The 21,668-nt window shown below is 35.9% G+C and overlaps 2 protein-coding genes across 6 annotated transcripts in view; one reads left to right on the top strand and one right to left on the bottom strand.

The window, feature by feature from the left end:
- Nucleotides 1-363: 363 nt before the first annotated feature.
- The window catches only part of arl15a (ADP-ribosylation factor-like 15a), a 130,330-nt gene continuing 109,025 nt past the window's right edge, over nucleotides 364-21,668 (top strand). For 2 of the 5 annotated variants that reach the window (XM_051110333.1, XM_051110328.1), the window contains exon 1: nucleotides 4,683-4,897. In XM_051110333.1, coding sequence (XP_050966290.1) covers nucleotides 4,844-4,897 — 54 coding nt within the window. In that variant the 5' untranslated portion in view covers nucleotides 4,683-4,843. Of the gene's footprint in view, nucleotides 598-4,682; nucleotides 4,898-12,161; nucleotides 12,208-18,795; nucleotides 18,864-19,455; nucleotides 19,486-21,668 lie in introns of those variants that run through there. The other 3 variants (XM_051110329.1, XM_051110330.1, XM_051110332.1) reach the window with 3 other exon arrangements.
- Nucleotides 689-2,103, bottom strand: hspb3 (heat shock protein, alpha-crystallin-related, b3). Its single transcript, XM_051110334.1, has one exon. The coding sequence runs from the start codon at nucleotides 2,019-2,021 to the stop codon at nucleotides 1,569-1,571; it is 453 nt and encodes a 150-aa protein (XP_050966291.1). The 5' UTR covers nucleotides 2,022-2,103; the 3' UTR covers nucleotides 689-1,568.

Genomic DNA, 21,668 nt, shown 5'->3' with positions numbered 1-21,668 from the left:
TATTTAATTATTTAAAGATATTTACTGCTTTTTCAGTATTTTGGATCAAATAAATGCAGGCTTGGTGAGCAAGAGACTTCTTTAAAAAAAAAAAACATTAAAAATCTTAATGTTAAAAAACGTTTGTCTGCTAGTATATGTGATTTGCATTACATTAAACAATACTAAACTTCATCTCTTGGATGAAATAGTTTTGCAAGCTTTAAAATGCTATTTAAACCAGCGCTGTTTTGTATGTGAATTGATAACACTGTCATACAATGAAGTTGTAAACATGTTTCCAGGACGTTTTATATTTATAACATTTTTACTACTAGATATTAATTTTACATCTTAATCCTTCCGATCGAAACAAAGCAAACTATTTTTTTGTTATATTTTTTCCTGATTGAATTTGTGATGTTGTTAAAAGGTTAGTACCGTAACTTTTTTCGTTCCGATACATAATTTTAATTAACCAAACACCTTTCCCAGTAAACATTCGCTATTACGTCACTTCCTGTTTGATTTACCCGCGCGCGCGATTCTGTGAGGGGAATTCATCTTTTCAGGCAGAATGTGACGACCGTTGAGATTCTCCAAGAAGGCGATGTTGTGGTAAGTTATATTGTTTATCAAACATTAGTAATCCTATTATTCTTTAATTTTGTCTAAAGTACAAATATTAGTTTGGTAAGATGAAATGTTCAGGTAACACTTGTGTTTGATTTAAGCGCGACTCGTTTTAGCACAGCGTTCCGTATCTTTTAAACAAAACAACAATTTTATTTCGTAGCGTAAAATACTGTTCCTGTCCAAAACTAATAACAACGGAAATACTATTTGTTTCCAACCTTAGCCTTAGATGTTCTGTCTATGTCGACTCAATCGCAAATTGGTCATAGCCAAAATAGATTCTGGTTGTCGATTCAGTCAGATTCGTTTAGAGCGATTGGTGAACTGTTCGATTCCGATTCACTGAAAGATCCGATTCAAAAGACAAATAGTTCACGATTATGATATCGCTGTAGGTGAATCTCTTATGAAACTCTTTCATTATCGACTTTTAAGACGCTTTATTTTTATCTGTGCGATTAAAATGTATGACACAGACATAAAACATTATATCTTATTTAATTGAAGAATACATATAAGTTACTTTTTTAAACAGTATTATGAGATCATGCCCGCTGGTGAATACTTTGTGTACTAAACAGGTTTGTCAAAAAAATTCTTAATACAGTACTGTTGTGTTATGGTATTGGCATGCTGACAAACGTGCTTGCAGAATGACATATTGAGATGTCATCAGAAAGCATAATCACATTCTTGCAAGGGAACTGTTATGTACTTGATGGCGATTTTGCTTTAGCTTCTATATGTACACATTTAAACAGATTAGGCATTAGGCAGGCAGTCAAGCTGAATATTAAACATCTGGGAACATGCAAAAAAAAAAAGTGAAACTGTCATACAACAGCAAAGAATGTGATTGCTTTGCCGGCTTACTGATCACAACAAAAACATAAAACTAATACAGCCCATGTTTGTTCATGTCATGATAAGTGGTGTTAAGTCATTGTGTTTTCCTAATCACACGCCGGCCACCATCGGTCCTTGGTCTCCACCACTAGTATCCCATCATGACACAGCATGGCTTTGAGGTCCCCTGCTTGGAGGTGACGGTCAGGTAGCGGATACTGTCTGGTGAAACTCCGCGACACAAACCCATGCTCTTCCATCCTCACCCCGTGCCGACCTCTGATCAGCAGCCACCCCTCAAAGACCTGTATGAGTATGTCTTCTGGTTTAAACTGAGTCACGTCCAGCAGGACTTGAAATAATGGCTCTCCTGAATCCTCGTCCTCACTGTCTGCTTGAGCCCCCTCGGTGTCCATTTTAACCGGCAGGCATTCAGGTCCTGGCAGGGCAAACAGTTTATGATCTTCAGTGCATTCAGAGAGATTCCTGGCTTTGAAGTGTTCCTGGTAACGCGCAGGACTTGATATCCAGTGGGTAATAGTGATCCCCTCTCCTGCCATGGCACGGGGTGCAGAGGTTCCCTTTGCTTTTTGTTTAGTGGATGTGAAGTAGCGCAATGCCGGTTGAACCAACCAAAGCTATTAAAAGACAGTCCTCTGCTTAGGTTTCTGGGGGACGGGGCGGACCATTTTTAGAGCAGCCAAAGAGAACTGATATCTTCGTATTACTGTAGGATTGTAGTTTGTACAAGCATGACACATTATGTTGTTAAATACATTAATTTTACTACTACACTATTTTCTTTTATTACATTTTTTATTTAAGGCTTTTTTCAAGACATTAAATTTTATTCCGCAAGAACACAATATCAAAAGTATTTTGGAAAAAAGTATAACAGTTCTGGTAAAAATACTGTGCAACACAAAGTTTTTTTTTAGCATTATAATAATATTAATAATACATATATTATGAGCAGCACTTGAGCAGCAAAGTAGTAGACATAAAAGAAATAAAAAAGAATTGGTATATTGGTATATTTTATTTAGGTATAAAAGGATATTTAAAGTTTTACCTTAAAGTTTTTATTCTGTGAAGTGTGACAGTTTACAAAAAGGTATGAATGATAAATCTATGCTGCCACCTTGTGGTTGTTTATTATGAGTACATATAGTTGCTGTGCCTAGGTGCACATAAGTACTGTGCTGGTGCACATGCATGACCAAAATAAAAAAATGCACTGCCGTTTTCAAGTACAAAGCAAAACTGTGACATTTTATTCACTGATATACTTACTTCAACGTGACAAAACAAAAGCTTGCTGATTTTAAGTTTGAAAATTATGAACATTCATATTAAAAATAACTAAATAAATAATTAAAAAGTAAACTTTAAACTGTTCTATAAAATAATTGTATTTTTATTTAATACTCCCTTTTTATTTTAAATATACTAGTATTATCACACTTTATTATTTTGTTTTTATTAAAAAACAAACAAACAAAAAAACAAGTAAACCTATAAAGTGCAACAATGTTATTATCACTATTATTATTTTGTTTTCATAGTTATATTATAATGGGTCACACTATGTGCAGTGTGAGGACCAAACAAAATCTCCAGGGTACAACAAAACTTATGTGCACCCCTGTGCTGGACATTTGTTTTGCTATAGTTAATTGGTAACAAAGGGCCACTGAAAATGTCAGACTGGCTGAACACATCAGTTAAATAGGCCTGGATTACAGTTTGTTTATGGCTTTGGTCTTTGAATTTGTATGCTTGTTCAAAAGTTTGGGTTTGGCAAGATGTTTATAAAAGGAAGTCTCTTGCTCAGCAAGGCTGCATTTGTTTATTTAAAAAAAAATCAAATATTATAATAATTTAAAATACCCGTTAATAACAGCAACATGATCCACATTTACACATTTGTTCACTTTATCTAAAACTCTTTCAGAAATCATTCTAATATGCTGATTGATAATAAGAAATATTATTTATTTAATGAAAGATCATATGAGCAGCACGTATTTTAAATTACTAACCCCAAACTTAATAGTGCATACTGTAAATTTGTGTATAAAGCTGATCTCAAATTGTTTGGAAGGATGATAAATTCGATTCTGCTAGATGTCAAATAGATACCGTTCACCGTTCCATAGGATTACACGGTCAAGCTCCTGAATATATTACAGATCTCCTTCTCCCTAGAAACTTCGCTAGAACTTTATGGTTTTCTAATAGCATGATGCTCTCTGTGCCTCAGTCTTGTCTGAAATTAAAAGGAGAACCTTTTCGATTGCCGCCTTTAGATTGTGGAATGACTTACCAGCATATATTAGGCTGTCTCCAGATATTGAAAGTTTCAGATCTCATCTTAAAACCTATCTTTATTCTTTCTTTTATTCTTTAATTTGTTTCTATTTTATTTTATTTTATTTTATTTTATTTTATTTTATTTTATTTTATTTTTATTTTATTTTTATTCTGTTGGGGATGTTTTATTTTTCAATTTTGTTTAATTCTTTGACTATTTTATGTTGTCGGTATATGTTTTTATGAAGTTATGTTTTTATTGTACAGCACTTTGGTCAGCAGTCGCTGTTTTAAGTGTGCTTTAGAAATAAAACTGCCTTGCCTTGCCTTACCCTTATTAAATATTTATTTGAATGAAAAGACTCCAGTCAAATTTATGTTCACATAATTGTGAACATTTATATTCAAGACCTTAATTAAACTGCATATTATTTAGACACACCAGTAGCATGCTGTGATAATGATAACTTTCAGCTTGCACTTTTCTAACTCTATTTCTAAATTTTTTTCTCACTGAGGAAGACAGTTATCGTCATTTTGATCATTAGCACTTCCTTTCTTAGTAGAAGGAAGAGAGGTCTGTTCACACATATAGCTTATCAGAAAATATAATGTTTCAGTAAAACTCAAGTGCACCGACAGCATCTACAAATTTTTGCAATATTATTGCTCTATGTAATTCATTGTGTGTAGGTGTGTAAAAGTAACTAATCCAATTAGGAGTTTTATTTTGCAGTACGAGTCACTGAGCTGATAATCTCTTGAGACTGCGCTCTACTAATGCCCTTTAGTTGTTGTCTTTCTCTCTCTCTCTCTCTCTCTCTCTCTCTCTCTCTCTCTCTCTCTCTCCTTGAGTATTCACCCACCCCTAGCTCTTGTTTATTTATGAATGGGAAATGAACAGAACTGTTTCCTCTTTTCTCCATCCTTTCATTTGAAGAAGAACCATTGATTCTCTTTGTATAGTGTCTTTCTGTGTTCCCGCTTCAAAGCTGTCCTCCTCCTGCCCTCATCCAGTTACTCTGGCTCAGCTTGTTTGTTGTCTGGGGTAACGCTGTTGCTGGGGACGATGTCAGAACACATTCAGCTCTCAATAGCCCTGTGTAGGATTGGCTTTTACACGGTAAGCCGAGCAAACGTCTCCGTATTTTGCCGTACAATTTATGCAGGCATTTTATGGATTTGGATGTTTGTCCAAACTTATTTTGGTGGAATTATGTTGTGTAATAATGTAACAGGCTACCTGAAGCTACAGGTGACCATCATACTCAACAACAGACGTAATGTGAACTCTATAGTAGTTTTAGTAGTATGTAGATCTACATGTATGGTGACAGTAGCTGTAGTCACAGTCTATGCTCGACAGCTTTCATGAGCTGGTTGCAGTTCAAAAATAATTAAACTGTGGTGAATATAAGTGTGTGTTCATCCCCAGGGAGTAGTGTGGCAGGTGTTTTTGGCAGTTAACCCTCAGGTTAACTTCTGTGCTTTTATATTAGAAGTCACAGGGGAACCTGATATGGTAGAAAAAAAACAAAACTCTAATTCTCTTGTAACATGTTCTTTGTTATGACATGTGGTCTTTCACTATTAATCTAGTCTTCCAGCTTAAGTTACCTACTACTGAGATGTGCCGTATTGTTGTTTTGTTTCACTTAAAAAAATAACTTCTGTTGGATTACGTCTTTTAAGCTTCCTGTGATTAACATTAAAGGATGTGGGATCAGGAATATTTATGTGATACCTGGCAGCAGTGTCGGTACGTGATGATCTGCTTTGGTGAAGATTGTCACACCCTCACATAAATTATGTATATTGTAGATCTTATTTAGTATCCTATCACGTAGTTTGTTGAAATGCACTACCCTTCAAAAGTTTTTATGTTTTAGAAGTGATTTTTTTTTGTTTTAAAGGGACTAGTGCTGTCAAAATTAGTGCGTTAACACAGGTGATTAATTTTTCCAGTTTAATGGCTTTAAAAATATTTAACGCAGTTAATGTGGCATGGGCCTAGGGTTGGCCACCCCACTCACAACTGCTGCTTCTGTTTCCTTTTTCTTGACAAGAAGTGTGTTTATTTAGTCGCAGAACGTTTTTACGATCACATCAAATGGGAGACTTTTCAGACGCACACTTCAACTTTACTTCAGCACCAGCCGCTAGTCAAACAAGTGCGGAAATGGTACAGGTGATGAGGAACTTCAGTAGAACATCAGTGAACTGTGGTCAGATGAGATGTTTTCAGGCCATCCCCGTTGAAAAATCCAGCATATGCTGGTTAGGTATGTTTTTGACACTGGTTTGAGCTGGTTTTAAGTTGGTGCTTAGGTGTCATGAGCTGGTTTATCATGTATATGGTCATCATGTACTGGTTTATATGGTCATCATGCACTGGTCATAAACTGGTTAAAGCTGGTCATGTGCAGGTCCTAAGCTGGTCCTGAGCAGGAGCTAGTTGCATAAGACCAGCTCATAACCAGCTGAGAACCAGCCATGCTTCAAAACATACCTAACCAGCATATGCTTTTTTTTTCCAACAGGGAATTGTCAGTAAAAACTAAATTTCCTGTCCTGTCTGCTATTATACTGTGTGTATAGTGCGTGCTCTTCAGTTGCATGCACAAATGTGCCGGCGCGCTGTAGCCTGCATCATTTCATATTAAAGCGTGAATGAAACTACAAGCATGCATGTCAGATCTGCGTTATGTTCAATAGTGGCAGCTCTTAAAGTAATAGCAGCCAAATAATGTAATAACCCAGCTGCTGTGATGTCTGTTCATCAGAGAACAAACGAAAAAGAGGAAATCAATCACTTTTGTAGCTTTAAGGATTCTTCTATATTTAATTTAGTATTAAGTGTTTAATAACTTTATTCAATTTCTGTGTATTTCCTAAGGGCACTGGTAAATAATGGGTTTATGTAAAGATTGTTTTAAGTTCACTTAAAGGGGTCCTATTATGCTCTTTTATAAATTTTGTTTTGGGGGTGTTCTAGAACATGCTCTTATGCTTGGTAAACGCATTATTTTTCACATAATTTACATTATTACAATATCTTTCTCCCAGCCTGGCACAAATGGCTCGATTAGTTCGGGGTTTAATGAAGGCCCGCTATCCGAAAAACAAAATGTGTTATGATTGATTAGCTGTCCCACTGTGTTGCGATTGTCGAACAACTTAGCGTGTGTTTCAGTACTGCCACGCCCCTAGCCAAAGCAGCAAGTTCCGCAAGCTAGATTAAAGTGATTTACTGGATACTGTAGTCAATGCTTGTGTTTATACCCGCCGCGCTGTGGCTTGTTGAAGTGTCTCAGAAGCTGCTCACCGCGCTGCATCGCTAAAGTTAGGCTGATCCCCCACTTCGTCCCTACCCACCCCCCAACCATTCGAATTTCCGTAGGAGGGATTTATTTAATGATATTCTAATGGGCCGCATTGTGATGACATAACATCAGGAAAACAAAGTTTGTTGTAGTTCTTGAAAAGGGATTTTTTTTAAAAACGAAATATCTCTCTTTGGAGTGGACTTTGAGATTTGTAACTTTGTAGATCTTTTTTATGCCCAAACATACACACCACACACTGACTAAAATGCAAAAACTGAAAAAGCAAGTTATTTTTTAAAGTCTTATAGATGTTACAATTTATAGCTCTCAGTTATACTGTAATGTTAGTATAGTCAACACTACATATAGTCAAAGGTTAAATATTAGGAAAAAAGAACAATTTCCTAGAGACATCAGTAGTATTGGTATCAGTGATACTTGCCTTCAGTCATAAAAAGATGCCATTAAACAGATATTAAAAGTATATTGTCTTTATGTTGTTTCTACATTAATTTGAAGACTGAATGTAAAATTATTGCAATGTAATAGTATATTTAAAAACTTTAATGTTAGGTGGCATTAGTTGCGATTCATTTCAGAAAAAAATGTGTGATTAATTAGTTACATTTTTTTTTCAACTGATTGACAGCACAAATTTAGACATAAAAGAGTATACTCAACATTTAAAATATACTGCAAGTTTGTATATCATTGTTATATGTAATCAAAAAGGTTTGTTCTAAACTCATGTAAAAGATATTTTGAAGAATAGTGGTAATCAAACAGCTGCTGGTCCCTCTTGACTTCCATAGTATGAAAAAACAGTGTGGTGTAGTTACCCACATTCTTGAAAATATCTTCTTTTGTGTTCAGCAGAAGAAAGAAATTCATGCAGGTTTATTATAGATCTTACATTTTCATGGCAGTCAACACAGTAAGTAGGGTGAAAGCACCAGGTGTGTAGCCCAGCGTGAATGTCGTGTGTGCTTGTGAGGGTGAAGGTTTTATTGCGTCTCATTAATTTTCTATAGGACCTTTATTAAGACTGCAATGGAGGGGGAAATCACATGTCTTCTATTTTAGTCCTGGTCTGAAAATGTGGCACATGGCAAACGGTTGTCAGGCCTCTCACTCTAAGTACCCTACCCTCCTTCATTCTCAGTTTTGCCTCTGTATGTGCATGTACATGTGACTGCATGTGTGTTTACTCAGTTCTGATGTCAGTCTGACATGTACTTGTTTACACAAAGCTGTTACTGACAGATTTCAACTGCTTATTTTTTTTCTAACATTCATGAGATGGTAAACCTTTGTTCGCTGTTATTAGGAGCACAGTTTTCCTGTACAGAATACCAATGAGACGTGTGTTAACTGCCCGTTTGTTCCGTTTCAGGTGGCCTTTGTGCTGATAGTTTGACTGACAGTAGCAATGTTTGCATTCATTAGATTTGCTGAGAAGGCTCTGAGAAGGTTGTTTTTAGAGAATGTTTGCCTCAGATTGTTCTAAAACACAAAGCCGTAATTAGGCAGTATATTTCTGGTTGGTTATGCCTGTATGTTTATTGATATCAGAAACAGGAATGTTATGAAATGAGCTTCATCACTACCCAACAACAGTAAAAAGTACAGTATTGTCAGGGTTTCAACATCAACTTAAATGAGAAGTCCACTTCCAAAACAAAGATTCATATATAATGTACTCACCCCTATGTCATCCAAGATGTTCGTGTCTTTCTTTCTTCAGTCATAAAGAAATTATGTTTTTTGAGGAAAACATTTTAGCCTTTTTCTCCATATAATGGACTGATATGATGCCCTCATTTTGAACTTCCAAAATGCAGTTTAAACGTGGCTTCAAATGATCCCAGTATGTCGAAAAACTCCCATCTCATGTTCTCCCTCAACTTGAAAATCATCCTATATCGCTGTTTTACCTTTTTTGTTAAGGGTGTTTGATCTTCTTTGCATGTTCACTTTGAATAGACTGGGTCGGTACTTCTGCAGCGATGTAGGATGATTTTGAAATGATTTTTGAAGTTGAGGGAGAAAATACGAGTTTTCGACATACCCTTTTTCAACTGTCTTGAGTCAGAATACACAGAGTTCAGGGAGAGACAGACAAGGCCAGACAAGTGTTTGAGATGAAAAAGTATTTAAATTGTATTTTTTTTTCAATGAAAATAACAGATTGTTTTGCTAGATAAGACCCTTCTTCCTTCTTCGCTGGGATCATTTACAACCGCATTTGGGATCGTTTGAAGCCGCATTTAAACTCCTTTTGGAAGTTCAAAATCGGGGCACCATACCAGTCCATTATATGGAAAAAAATGCAGAAATGTTTTCCTCAAAAAACATAGTGTCTTTACAACTGAAGAAAGAAAGACATGAACATCTTGAATCTTTTTTTTGGAAGTGGACTTTAAAGGGGCAGTTCACCCAAAAATGAATATTCTGTCAACATGTACTCTCATATTATTCCAAACTTGTATGACTTTTTTTTTTTTTAACCTGTTGAACATAAAAGAAGATATTTTGAAGAATGTTGGTAACCAAACCATTTTGGTTGCCATCGACTTATATTGTATTATTAAAAAAATCACTAAGACAGTTTCTCAAAATATTTTCTTTTGTGTTCCACAAGAGAACAATACATTATGGGACAGTCAATTTTGGGTGAACTATCCCTTTAATTATTTTACAGTTCAATTCTCTGGATGATATGCTTGTAGAATCTGTAAAATCAGGCTTATATCAGAGAGAGCTGTAATTGTTATGTTAATATTTACAGCATCTCTATAACTTAAATCTGGACTTAATCACAGTATAAACTACGTAAAATAATAAAGACAATATCTAATGCCAGTCCAAGTATTACAGATTGATTCTGTGATTGATTCAAAACGTGTATAAATAAACCTCAAATACTTTCTGTTTGGGAACCACTTGGTGGTGCCATTTGATTAATTATGACCTAAAATATAATGTACTTTCGAAACAGATGATTTACAGTCTTTATTATGCTGTAACTTCTATTCTTTTGTTTTGAAAAAAAGGTCTGAAGCTAAAGACTTGTTAAATGTTATCAATCATATTTTTAGTTAACATTTTGGTCCATTTTCCTGGAAAAGAAAAACTGCATATATCTGCTAAAAGTAAATTTTGTCATCTTTTAAGAGTGTACTACTACATCGCTGACACTAAAAGCCGCAAAACAAGCAGATTTATCACTTTTTTTTAAAAATATAACATTCCAGTGTTTCTTTTACCACTAGTGGTCAGTGTGTTTGCTTTATCATGTGGACTTTTATTGTGAAGTTTTTTTTATTACTGTTACTTTGTCTTCCTGTTTCCTGTGTTAATTGCGTGCCTTTGTTTTTTCTAATTTTCTGCCATTGTGCATTCTTGTGTCTTTTCCTCATATCTTTTTTTGAGATTAGCCTCTTAAGGAAAGGATGCTAGGATGAGATATTAAGATGGAGAAATCAAATCAAGACACATTCATAGGATTCACTGAATCATCACTTTAAATTTATGTCAGTTACTGATGACTGTGCGTAGCTGGTTTGCATTGCTGCATTTAGATGACTAAAGTGTCCATTTCCAGGTCACAGGCTGGCTGACAGAGCTGCAACATGACAAGTAAGCAGTGTTTGCCAATCCTGGTCCTGGAGCAGCCCTAACACTGCACAGTGTGTATGTGTCCTTTATTTGACACAGTTCATTCCATCTTCACTCCAGATTGGGGGAGCTCCAGGACTATGTTTGGGAAACACAGAGTTAGAATAATCAGAAACACAACCTTTTTTTTTTGGTAGACAGGTAAGCAGATAAGAAGCAAAATGGGAGAGAGAGAGGGGGGGGGGGGTCAGTAAGGGGCTCTCTCCCTCTAGATAGAGGAATCAACTCGGTATGCCACGCTGTCTGAAACACGTCTCTGTGCTTGTGCACGCTTCAGGTGTATGCAAGAAGAGCACATAAATAACGAATTGAGTTCTGTTTCAATTCTTCTTGTGGTTTTAAATAGCTTGAACGTGTAAATTGGCAAATTAATCTGCAATTCACATGCTGAATGATGGGGTCTTGACCTGGTCCTTACGTATCACGGATCGCAGTCAAAGCCCTAATAGGCTATATGGTCCAATGGCCGACTCCAGTGACAGTTTTGTATTCACCGTTTCACACACACCAATCACGTGCGCATGTCTGTATCTTGAAAATAATACATTACAGTTTCAGTAAAATTAGTTATATTTCAGTTAATAATTATAATTTAGTGGGTTTTTTTGTGAGACCTTAATTTTTGTTATTATTTTGCGGTGAAATGGCAAATTATGCAGGATCACAAAAAAAAGCAACAAGTTGCTGATTTTGCGTTGGATTCAGTGATTGCGGAATCGCAAAAAACTGGACGGTCTGATAATAGCTTTGTAGGGCTATACTTTGTTAATTTGTCAAAAAAAAAGGTTGTATCTGATTCTGTTGCATAGAACTGATTAAAAACAATATATTGATATTTATAGTATGGTATGATATGGTAATCAAACTGTTCTGAAGCCCATTGACTTCTATTGTATGAATGAATAATACTTTCATGTTGCACAGAAAAAGTCATACAAGTTTGTAACATGAGAGTAAATTATGAGATTTTTTGGTGGGTTATCTATCCCTTTTAACAGAAAACATTATTTTGTATATTAGATCAAAGATTAGGTTAAATTGGCTCTTTATGATGTCTGGAAATATTCTTTCCAGCCACTTTTGTTGATGCAGTCCAAATCGGCAAGCCTGAATGCCAAACACTTACAAATGTGTTGACCGGTGGATGAGTAAGGATTGGAAAATTCTAGTTCTGACCCCTTTAGACCTCCGCAGTTAGCGCTTTGTATTATTCATACATCAGTACATCAGTAAAGCTTGCCATGTTGAAATATTGAAATGCAGATGTGCCACACTGTGAGAGGGAAAGTTTTTAAAAGCTTCAAATTGATGATTGCAACATGATTGTTTTGTACCAGAGACAAAAATCTGAAAAGTCTAAAGTCTTTCAATATGTCTTTTCAGTGAATCCAGTTGTTTCTTCAATCTGGCAGATTTCGTATGACTTATGGTTGGTATTTTCCATTTCACTAAGAATAATTCAGTTTTTATTGAAGATAAACATTCTTTGAAGGGAAGAGTTTTTCTGGAAATCATGCTTTTGTCAACTTTAGTTTATCAGTTATATATAAACACCTAATATTATTGTGCCTAATGGATATTCTGACAAATCAACAAAATCAGTGTTATTTTAGTATTATTTATATACTGTTAGTATTCATAAATATTTTGAATTAGCTTTTATTTTATTATATTTTAATTTGTAGTAAGTTTTTGTGATTTTATTCTTATTATTTTTAATATTTATATTTAGCTTTATATTTATTTTAATTGTTAGTGCCTTAGTTTAAACCTTTTTTTTTTTTTTTTGCAAGTTTTACTCTATTTGTTTTATTTCAGCTTTAGTTTAACGAATGAAACAATTTGTAATGATTGTAATTGTAGTTAACAATAACAGCACTGAACAGGAATAGCATCTGTTAATCTGCTTTTAAACACAAACCACATTTACTTTTAGTAACTTATTGGACATTTTATCTTAAGCAACTTAATAATGAGAAACGCAGAATGTCAAAATGGCTTCAGTTCATCAACGCGTTGGGCCACACCACTAATTGCCTTCAGCAGGATAGTAAAACTATTCCCTCATCCCTCCAGTATGCGTATAAACTTGCTGATGTATGAAGCCCTTAGAGTTTTATTAATACCATTTGTATGTGTTATAGATTGTGTGTTTTAATAGTGACCACTAAGTGGCAGAATGACCTTGCTGCTACATGGCCAATCGTTCCTTTTCAGTTCAGTGTAGTTGAAAAAGTTATTAAATCAGACCTAATACATCCTGACAATTATGACTTTTATACATATTCAGATTTGAAATCTGTGTTTGTGCCATGTGTTGAAAACAGGTGTTCCTGTTCTTCACTCAAACTGGAGTGTCTGAACGTATGTCTTAATGCTGAGGGAAAGCCATTATTTTCAGCTTGAGATGGGTGGGCTTGGCAGTGGGGTCCCTGAATCTGGTTTGAGTTTACTATTACATAAGTGTTGAGATTGTTGTTTTTGAAACGAGGGGTCCAAAAAAATCAAGAAAAATAAAATAACAAACAAAGGGGCTCCAGAAACAAATGTGGTGTGCAAACAACACAGGGCTTTTATGATTGGTCTCTCTCTGCAGAGGCTGTGGAATTCTCTGTAGACATAGTATGGGTCAACAGAAAAACAGAACCCTGTTTTTGAGGCCCATGTTCTGTGCTGCAATAATATTAACACTTTATTTTATGGACTGGCATTTTATATAATATTACTCTTTAATGTAAACACATGAAATTGTACTGTATGTGATGGTAAGTTTGTTTGTTGTTTTGTTGTGTAGATCATGTACAGTTTGTGATTACCCAGTTTATTTAATTGCTTAAATCAGTGATTCTCAGTTCCAGTCCTCGTGACCCCTGTTCTGCGCATTTTGTATGTTTCTCTTATCACTTCAGATGTTTGTTCTATTTGGTTATTCTGCCATGATTCCGCATTGAAGGGAGCATATATGTTCCGTTCAAAAGGCATTAAAGTGTGTGAGATGTAAATTTGAATTGTATTTATTTACAGAGGTACATTATGTCAAACTTCTCTAGTAAGTTTTGTCTGTGTGTGAAGACGCTGCAGGCAGTGGCGTGGTGCAAATCCATGAATGAATGTTTCGAACTGAAGTAAACTTCAGTGTTTTTTCTGCGCTCAGAGAGTTTAGGGCAGTGAACACTGTGTAGGGACTAGGGCTGGGTATCGAGTTTGATACTTTTTAGGCACCGACCGAAATGCCTCGATAACCATCGAGTATTGAAAAACCTCTTGTCGTTCTGTACCAAACTTCGATACCTAAGGGGTTAATCTTGTCAACGTTAGTGTGCCAATAAGCCTGCAGCACTAGGTGTGTTCGACTAGAAGCAGCAGAAAAAGTTCAACAAATTTAAACTCCGCTGCACGTGTGCTTTGGTGGACGCAGCAACAAACCATCCTCGCATGGCACATCTGTGAGAGCGATCCGAAAGCATACGAAGCAGTCTGCTCTCTATAGCTCTCTTGATCCTGTGCAGAGCCGCGACAAAGTCGAACACACCTGCTAGTTTACACCGGATACACTGAGGCTGTAGCGTGAAAGCATTAACGTACAACCCCCTTAGATATAAAGCTACGTTTACACAGGTGCGTTTTTGATTAAAAATTAAAACAATCCTCATCCATACTGGCATTTCAGAAAAGATATCTGTCCATACTACACGACTGAAATTGTGCGTTACGTGATCATTCGTGTACACTGTAGCATGATGCTACATAAGACAATAAATAAGATTTATATTCCGCTTTTACTCAAAATTAATTTTAAACCACCAGTGAGTGTTCGTAATAACCGTCGAATGTGTGTTTTGGCCATGTAATGTTGAATTATGTTATGTCCTCTGAGTCAGAACAGCGATTACAGAAGAGAGATGGCGTACAACGTTATACATACCAGCAGACAGCACTGGAAGGGGTTAGTGCTTGTCAGTAAATTAGTGGAAAATTAATAGAAATTATGATTTTGTCTGAGGTATGCATTTTAAAACAAACATGCACTAGTGTGAATGTAGCCTAAAAGATGTGTAAACTGACAACTTTTTGAGCTTTATTAAAATTATTTTCACTGATTTATTGTGTTGGATATATTTTGTTCCTTTGTGCAGCGGCTCAGGAGTCTTTGAATCTGTATAAATGTCAATAAGCTGAACTGAATTTTGTGGTGTAATAGCTTATACGAAGCGTGGGGGAAACTTGATTTCAGTCTCTGAATTGATTTTATTTTACCTAAATAAATTTAGGTAAATAGTAATAAAATAAGTAACAATATAAGAACAAAAACTAATTACAAATAACAGCCCAAATAAATAGATAAAATAAAGATACACATTGTCTTCAAACAAAACTTTTTTTCCAAGCAGTCCAAGCAGAGTAAGACAAGATGATAATGCGTTTGGCATTAAAAAGTATATACATTGTATTATTTTTATTAAAATAACAGATTGTTTCGCTAGATAAGACCCTTCTTTCTTGGCTGGGATTGTTTACAACCGCATTTGGGATCGTTTGAAGCCGCATTTAAACTGCATTTTGTAAGTTCAAAATCGGGGCACCATATCAGTCCATTATATGGAGAGAAATGCTTAAATGTTTTCCTCAAAAAACAACATTTCTTACAACTGAAGAAAGAAAGATCTTGGATGACAAGGGGGTGAGTAAATTATTTGTAAATTGTTGTTCTGGAAGTGGACTTCTCCTTTAAGTGCAGCCTTGATTAGCACAAAAAAACATTTTTTAAAAAGCATTAAAAATGCCCAAACTTTTGAACATCAATGTGTATTAGATTGGTGTGACTGTCATTTTAAGAGCTAATGCACAGACTGTATTTATAGTATGAGAATACTTGCAAAGACGGACATATTGACGTAATTTTGTGTGTACCCTGTTGGTCCCAGCTGGTCATGAGCTGGTTTAAACTGGTCATGTGCTGGTCCTAAGCTGGTCCTGAGCAGGAGCTAATTGCTTAAGACCAGCACATGACCAGCTAAGGACCAGCTAAGGACCAGCTCAAACCAGCAGCCATGCTTCAAAACATACCTAACCAGCATATGCTGGTTTTTTCAACAGGGTATATTTGGCCATTTAAGTGTAATAAGCTACAAAAACGATCTCCACTACTTGCTTGTTTAAGAGTGCATGTGTGCATGCTTTGGAAGTGAGTGCACGTAAGAGTTTTCTTTTCCCTCTTTTTGTGCTTGAATGGTTTAAAATCACTTGAATGTTTAACTTGGCAAAACGTGCCAATGATGTGTGCGGCTCACAGTGCGTACACAAAGTGGTGCTGTTTGTGAAATTACATTCTCACAGGAAGTTTTCAAATGACTGATTTGACCTGATAATCTGTGTGAATCAGTTTACTCATTCAGCCTACATGCTTCAGTAAATATTTTTTGGGTGGGGAAATTTCCAGCATTATAAACACAGAACCTGTGGGAATGAGTACAAGTATGCGCAATACCTGCAATCCTGTGCCAAAGTTCAGGCCCTGTATTTGGGATATCCCCCTTATTTATGCAACATATCTCTGTGTAATATCTGTAATATTTATTTATTTATTTCTGCGCATGTCCTTCCAGAAGTATTTTCAGACGTACAAGATAAGCCTGTGTTGTTCTATAGCCTGTGCCTTCCGCTGTTCTATTTATGTACTATTTTTAAGATATCAAACCATTTTAAACAGTTTCAGATTCAAATGGATATTATAAATCTACTTTAGTGAAAAAAGAAAAAGTGATGGTCATTAACTCAGCAGTTTGAAAGACAAACTCTGACAGTTGATGAGAAAATAAAGGTGGAGAACTGTGTCCCTGTGAATTCTCATTAACTTCATGGCCTTTGAAACAAGCACAGACATCTGATGTCTGCCGGTGAGGCCTGTCGTTACCATCACTGAAACAATGACAAAATTGGTTGTCATGCATTTTTGCCTAATTGACTGTTTTGGTCCCTCAGATGAGTTCAGACCATCAGTTCTCCATGAGGAGGGTGGGGGCATTCAACTGCACCCAGCAAGAGTCTTCCGGAGGGTCCTTAATGGGAAAAAGGCTGTTTGGGGCTTAGAGGCCACAATGGCTGCCATTATAGATCCCCCCCCCTCCCCAAGAGTTGATTTGGCATTTGGAAAGAGTTGGAAAAAGCACACTGAGTAGGAGTTGTATGGGGGATGTATGTTAGATATCTCAGGAGTACAGTGTTTGGGCTGTTTTTTTGTGGGGCAGCAATGAAGGGTGAAGGGATCTAGCCGGAACCTGCTAGCGCATGAAGGGGTTATGGCCATTTGCATAATTAACTGTTGATGCAAACTCCTCTTAATGAAGGCCTATTGAAGTCGCCGACCCCTGCACAAAGAAGTCCATGGGAATGAACATGCTCTTGTGTCTCAGAGGTTAAAATATTAGGCCTGAAACCGTCAGGGGCTTTTGATTTGCTTTCAAGCTTGTGTAAATGTTGTAAAAGAAGTGGATGTGCCATCGGAGGTTGCGGTGTTACGAGAACGCTGCAGACCGACCTTTGACCAGATGTGAATTTGGCGCTCTTCGCTGTAATAACAGCCTTTATTTACACTAGATTTGAACTGAAATTAAATCCCATTTCCTTTTGAAGCTAATTTGAAGATGGATACGGGTATTGCGTTTTAATATTAGATTAAGATTTGAGATGCTATCAGCGAATGCATTTTCAAGATAATGTGTTCCTAGAGGCTCAGATATTTTTTTTCTTATTTTTCATTCAAATTCTGGGTCATCTGAGGAGAGACTGGGAAGGATTTGGCTTGCTGAACAATAGCAGTACTTCAAATAGGCCGTCCCTGAACAACACTGAACATTACACAATACAGAAACTTTTTTTTTTTCAGAGTATACAAGAGTTTACTTGCTGTTGATATTTTATGGAGCACCATTTAAAGCTATGTTGATGAAATGAATAACAGAAAAGGCTAGGAATTAGTTTTCAGTAGTGAATGTCAGTAGTTGATGTATTTTTTTAATTCATATGTTTATAGTGACAGTAGTAATAATATCAATACTAAATTATTCACTTATCAATACTAAATTATACTTAAAATTCAGTTATTCAGCCATGTGTTCTCCAAACTTTTGTTTTTTTTTGACAGTAGTGGGTTACCATCCGAAGTTGCGCATTTAACTTATGCGCAAATTGGAATATCAAATAAAACATTTGCGAATGATCACTGTTTCTATCCAATGAGTCAAGAAGAACCAAATCGTCACTTCCTGACAAACTGGCACTAAATATCACTATGAAAAGTAGGAGAAGCCACTGAGTATAATCATTTTAATAAATTACTTGTGCCTCAGAGCGAGCAGACAAAACACAATAAATGCAGCCATTGCTTTTGGAAGTGATGCCTGCTGTTCGGGAACGCAGTCATGTAAGAGTTCTGGGAGGCATACATACAGAAAAAACTTTGACAGACTTTTCTCTGGCATTTAGGAATGACCATAACAGCATTTCAGATGCTGTACGAGATCGATCCACTGGTTAGTCTGGTTATGCCATCCCATAGTGCAAAGTCACATGACTTTTTTTGATGTGCATGGAAGAATTTATAAAGACAAATGTGCTTTCAAATCCCATTATTCACATTAAAGGAGAAGTTCACTTCCAGAGCAAAAATTTACGGATAATGTACTAACCCTGTTGTCATCCAAGATGTTCATGTCTTTCTTTCTTCAGTCATAAGAAAATTATGTTTTTTGAGGAAAACATTTCAGGAATGCACTCTCTCTGTCTGTATTATGAAAACTGATAAAACAAATAAAAAATATTATAACAGTGAAATGCCTAATAGTAATTAAAATAAAATAGCCTATGTTTCTCTATTGAAACAACAGCAGTTGAGTAACGTTAGCCTAAGTGCATTTATTCAGTGATCACAGACGCAAACAATACTGTCGAGACAGACTGGTTGAGTGACACTTTCATTTTGATTGTTAAACTTCAGTTTAATTGTCTGTGTTTTCAGATCATCATCAGCGCTCGTGCGCGTGGTTGCCAGGTTGCTTAAAATAAGCAAAACACCGGGCAGAAAATGTATCCTTGTAACAGCGAAGCTCTGATTCAGGGGTTTGATCACTTGATATGTGGCAACCGCACTCATGAAAGCTTGTGTAGTAGAGACATGTAGAGCACCCCACCTCACGTCTCTTGTGCGGCAATACGTAAGGATGTAATATTGGACGTTCGGCATGTGCTTTGGGGAAAATATGCTTGAATTTGAAATATTCAATATTCACGATATTTTCAGATTTTACATTGTCGTTAAAATTTATCGCTAATATTCACTATATCGCCCAGCCCTGCTTCCATCTTATTTTCTCCTCCAACTTCAAAATCGTCCTACATTGCTGGTTTTTTGTAAACGGCCTTTGACCTTCTTTGCACGTTCGCTCAAACACTATATAAACACTGGGTCGGTACTTCTGCAGCAATGTAGGACGGTTTTGAAGTGTGAAAATGGGATGGGAGTTTTTCGACCTACCCTAACTGTATTGAACCGGAATGCACAGTACACGCAGAGCTAGACAAGACGAGCATTTGAGGTTAAAAAGTATAGAATTTTATTTATTTATTTTTTTGGACCGATTGTTTTCAAAAAACATAATTTCTTTATGACTGAAGAAAGAAAGACATGAACATCTTGGATGACAACTGGGTGAGTACATTATCTGTACATTTTTGTTCGGGAATTGAACTACTACTTTTTTCCAGCACAAGACAAAAACCTCCTCAAACGAGTGTACAGTCTTTTTCACGAATTAAGAGATTATTTATCTAAATTTGGCATTTCCATCACTCGTTTCAGATACTATTCTCAAAATGTTCATAAAAACAGGGTGATAGAAACATGGCTAGTGTAAAAGGAAACAATATGCTTGTGTTCTGACAAAGGTAAACCATAAACCAAAATAAGGTAAGGTTCATTTATCAGTTTGATTCATCACGCCCACTTGGATTTGCAGTATGAATGTAAATTTTGGTTTGTGTCATTGCAAAAAGAGACACATAGTGTCTTGTTTGGTGACAGATTGAACACAGTTACTGCACTGTAAATGCAGCTATTTTTATTTGTTACATACTTTTTTGATTACTTGTTTGGTTATTGTCCGGATTGGATTTGTTTTTGCCATAGTTAACATAGGGCTGGGCGATATGGGCAAAAAAATTATCACAATATTTTTTTTCATATCAGTTGATATCGATAATTATCATGATAAATGGCAAATCTTTATTTATTTCAAGTTTAAAGTCAGATTTTTGCTCCAAAGTGAAAGTTGTAGAAACCAGACCATTAATTTTCCTTAACAAAATAAATATCTAAATAGAAAAATAAATTTCTGCATGTTCTAATGAATTATATTGTTTCAAATCAAGAAACAGGTTTGGGTTGTCTGATAATGATGATAATAATAATAATAATATCACTTTTTTTGTCTCTTACGCCGGTTTCACACTGCACGCGTAAGCAGGACGTAAGCAGCGCATATTTTTTTCGGCGCCCGTGTTAACAAATGAGAGCATTCACACCGCCCGCAGTGGCGGCGCGGCAGTGCATAGCAAGAGCAGAGCAGAAGCGTCAGTGCAGCGATCGTTTTGGCCCAGAGTCTATTTTTGCTGCGCCGCTTACGCTCGCTTTCAGTGGCAATGTACTGATTATGGCCAAAATACACTGGAAAAAGTAGCAGTTTTACTCCAAAAAGTACATTGATGATATCTACCGTGTTTTAAACACAGTATTATGTAATTAACAAGATAAAAAATATTTTTTTCCCGAACTTCCAAAACAAGTTTAATTAATTTATACTGTTTTTTTTCTGACATTACTGATTAATTGTAATTATTATATTAGCCTATATATATATAGCCTACATTTATTATTACAACTACATGTTGCCATAAGAACAGGTGTCATGCTGACATCATGATGACACTTGCACGTGTCACAGGCGGGTAGTTTTCAGAGTGCAACTGCCAAGGAGACCATCATGGATGACACTCGTCTCATCGTAGAAGAGTTTAAAAAACATAACTTAGTAATAAAATAAGCTTCTTGACCTCAATTACATGGAAATAAAGCAATGCCAACTTACTCATTATATCGAAGTCTGTACAAAAAACGCGGTTCAGGTGCTTCTGCTCTGCTTACGTGCTGCGCATGCGCTGCTTACGTCCTGCTTACGCGTGCAGTGTGAAACTGGCGTTAGAAATGCACATTTGATACTAGCTTCAGGATGCAGAGGTAAATTTTTAGTACAAAATCTGTAAAAATCTGTAAAAATTGCAGCAACCTCAAGCTTAATATGGTTAAATTAATTCTGACCCAGAATATATATATATATATTTTTTTTAATTAGGCATTGGTCTCCCATAGTAGCAAGCATACATTTTAAATCATGATAAACAAAGTTAAAAACACACATAATCGTACCTCAGTACCATGGTAAAAATATAACTACGTGGTTTTATAGGTTGCCTATTTGTATGCAAAAACAGTAGTCTAAAAACATTTAGTATAAATGCACACGTTATAGCTTAATCACAAATACATACATACTATAATTGTATACCATTACTCCTGTAATAAAATAAAATTCACTGTCTCGTTGCACACAGCTTTAAACTAGTTTGAATCATTTGAGTCATCTGTGTTCATTGCTGAATTCAAGTGTTTCACACTGGATCTCACACACTGTTTAGTGCTTGCGTGACGAATACAGCGAATAAACGGCCCGTGTGGCACGATTCAAATGAGTCACGCTGTTTCGTTCCACTTTTGGCACATAAAAATTACATTGAACATTTATCAAACTCTTCATATCGTTTTATCAAGGAAAAATA

The sequence above is a fragment of the Labeo rohita genome, chromosome 5 (genome assembly GCF_022985175.1).
Source record: "Labeo rohita strain BAU-BD-2019 chromosome 5, IGBB_LRoh.1.0, whole genome shotgun sequence".
NCBI lineage: Eukaryota > Metazoa > Chordata > Actinopteri > Cypriniformes > Cyprinidae > Labeo > Labeo rohita.
Note: the sequence above shows the minus strand (reverse complement) of the source record. Positions and strands in the feature narration are given on the sequence as shown.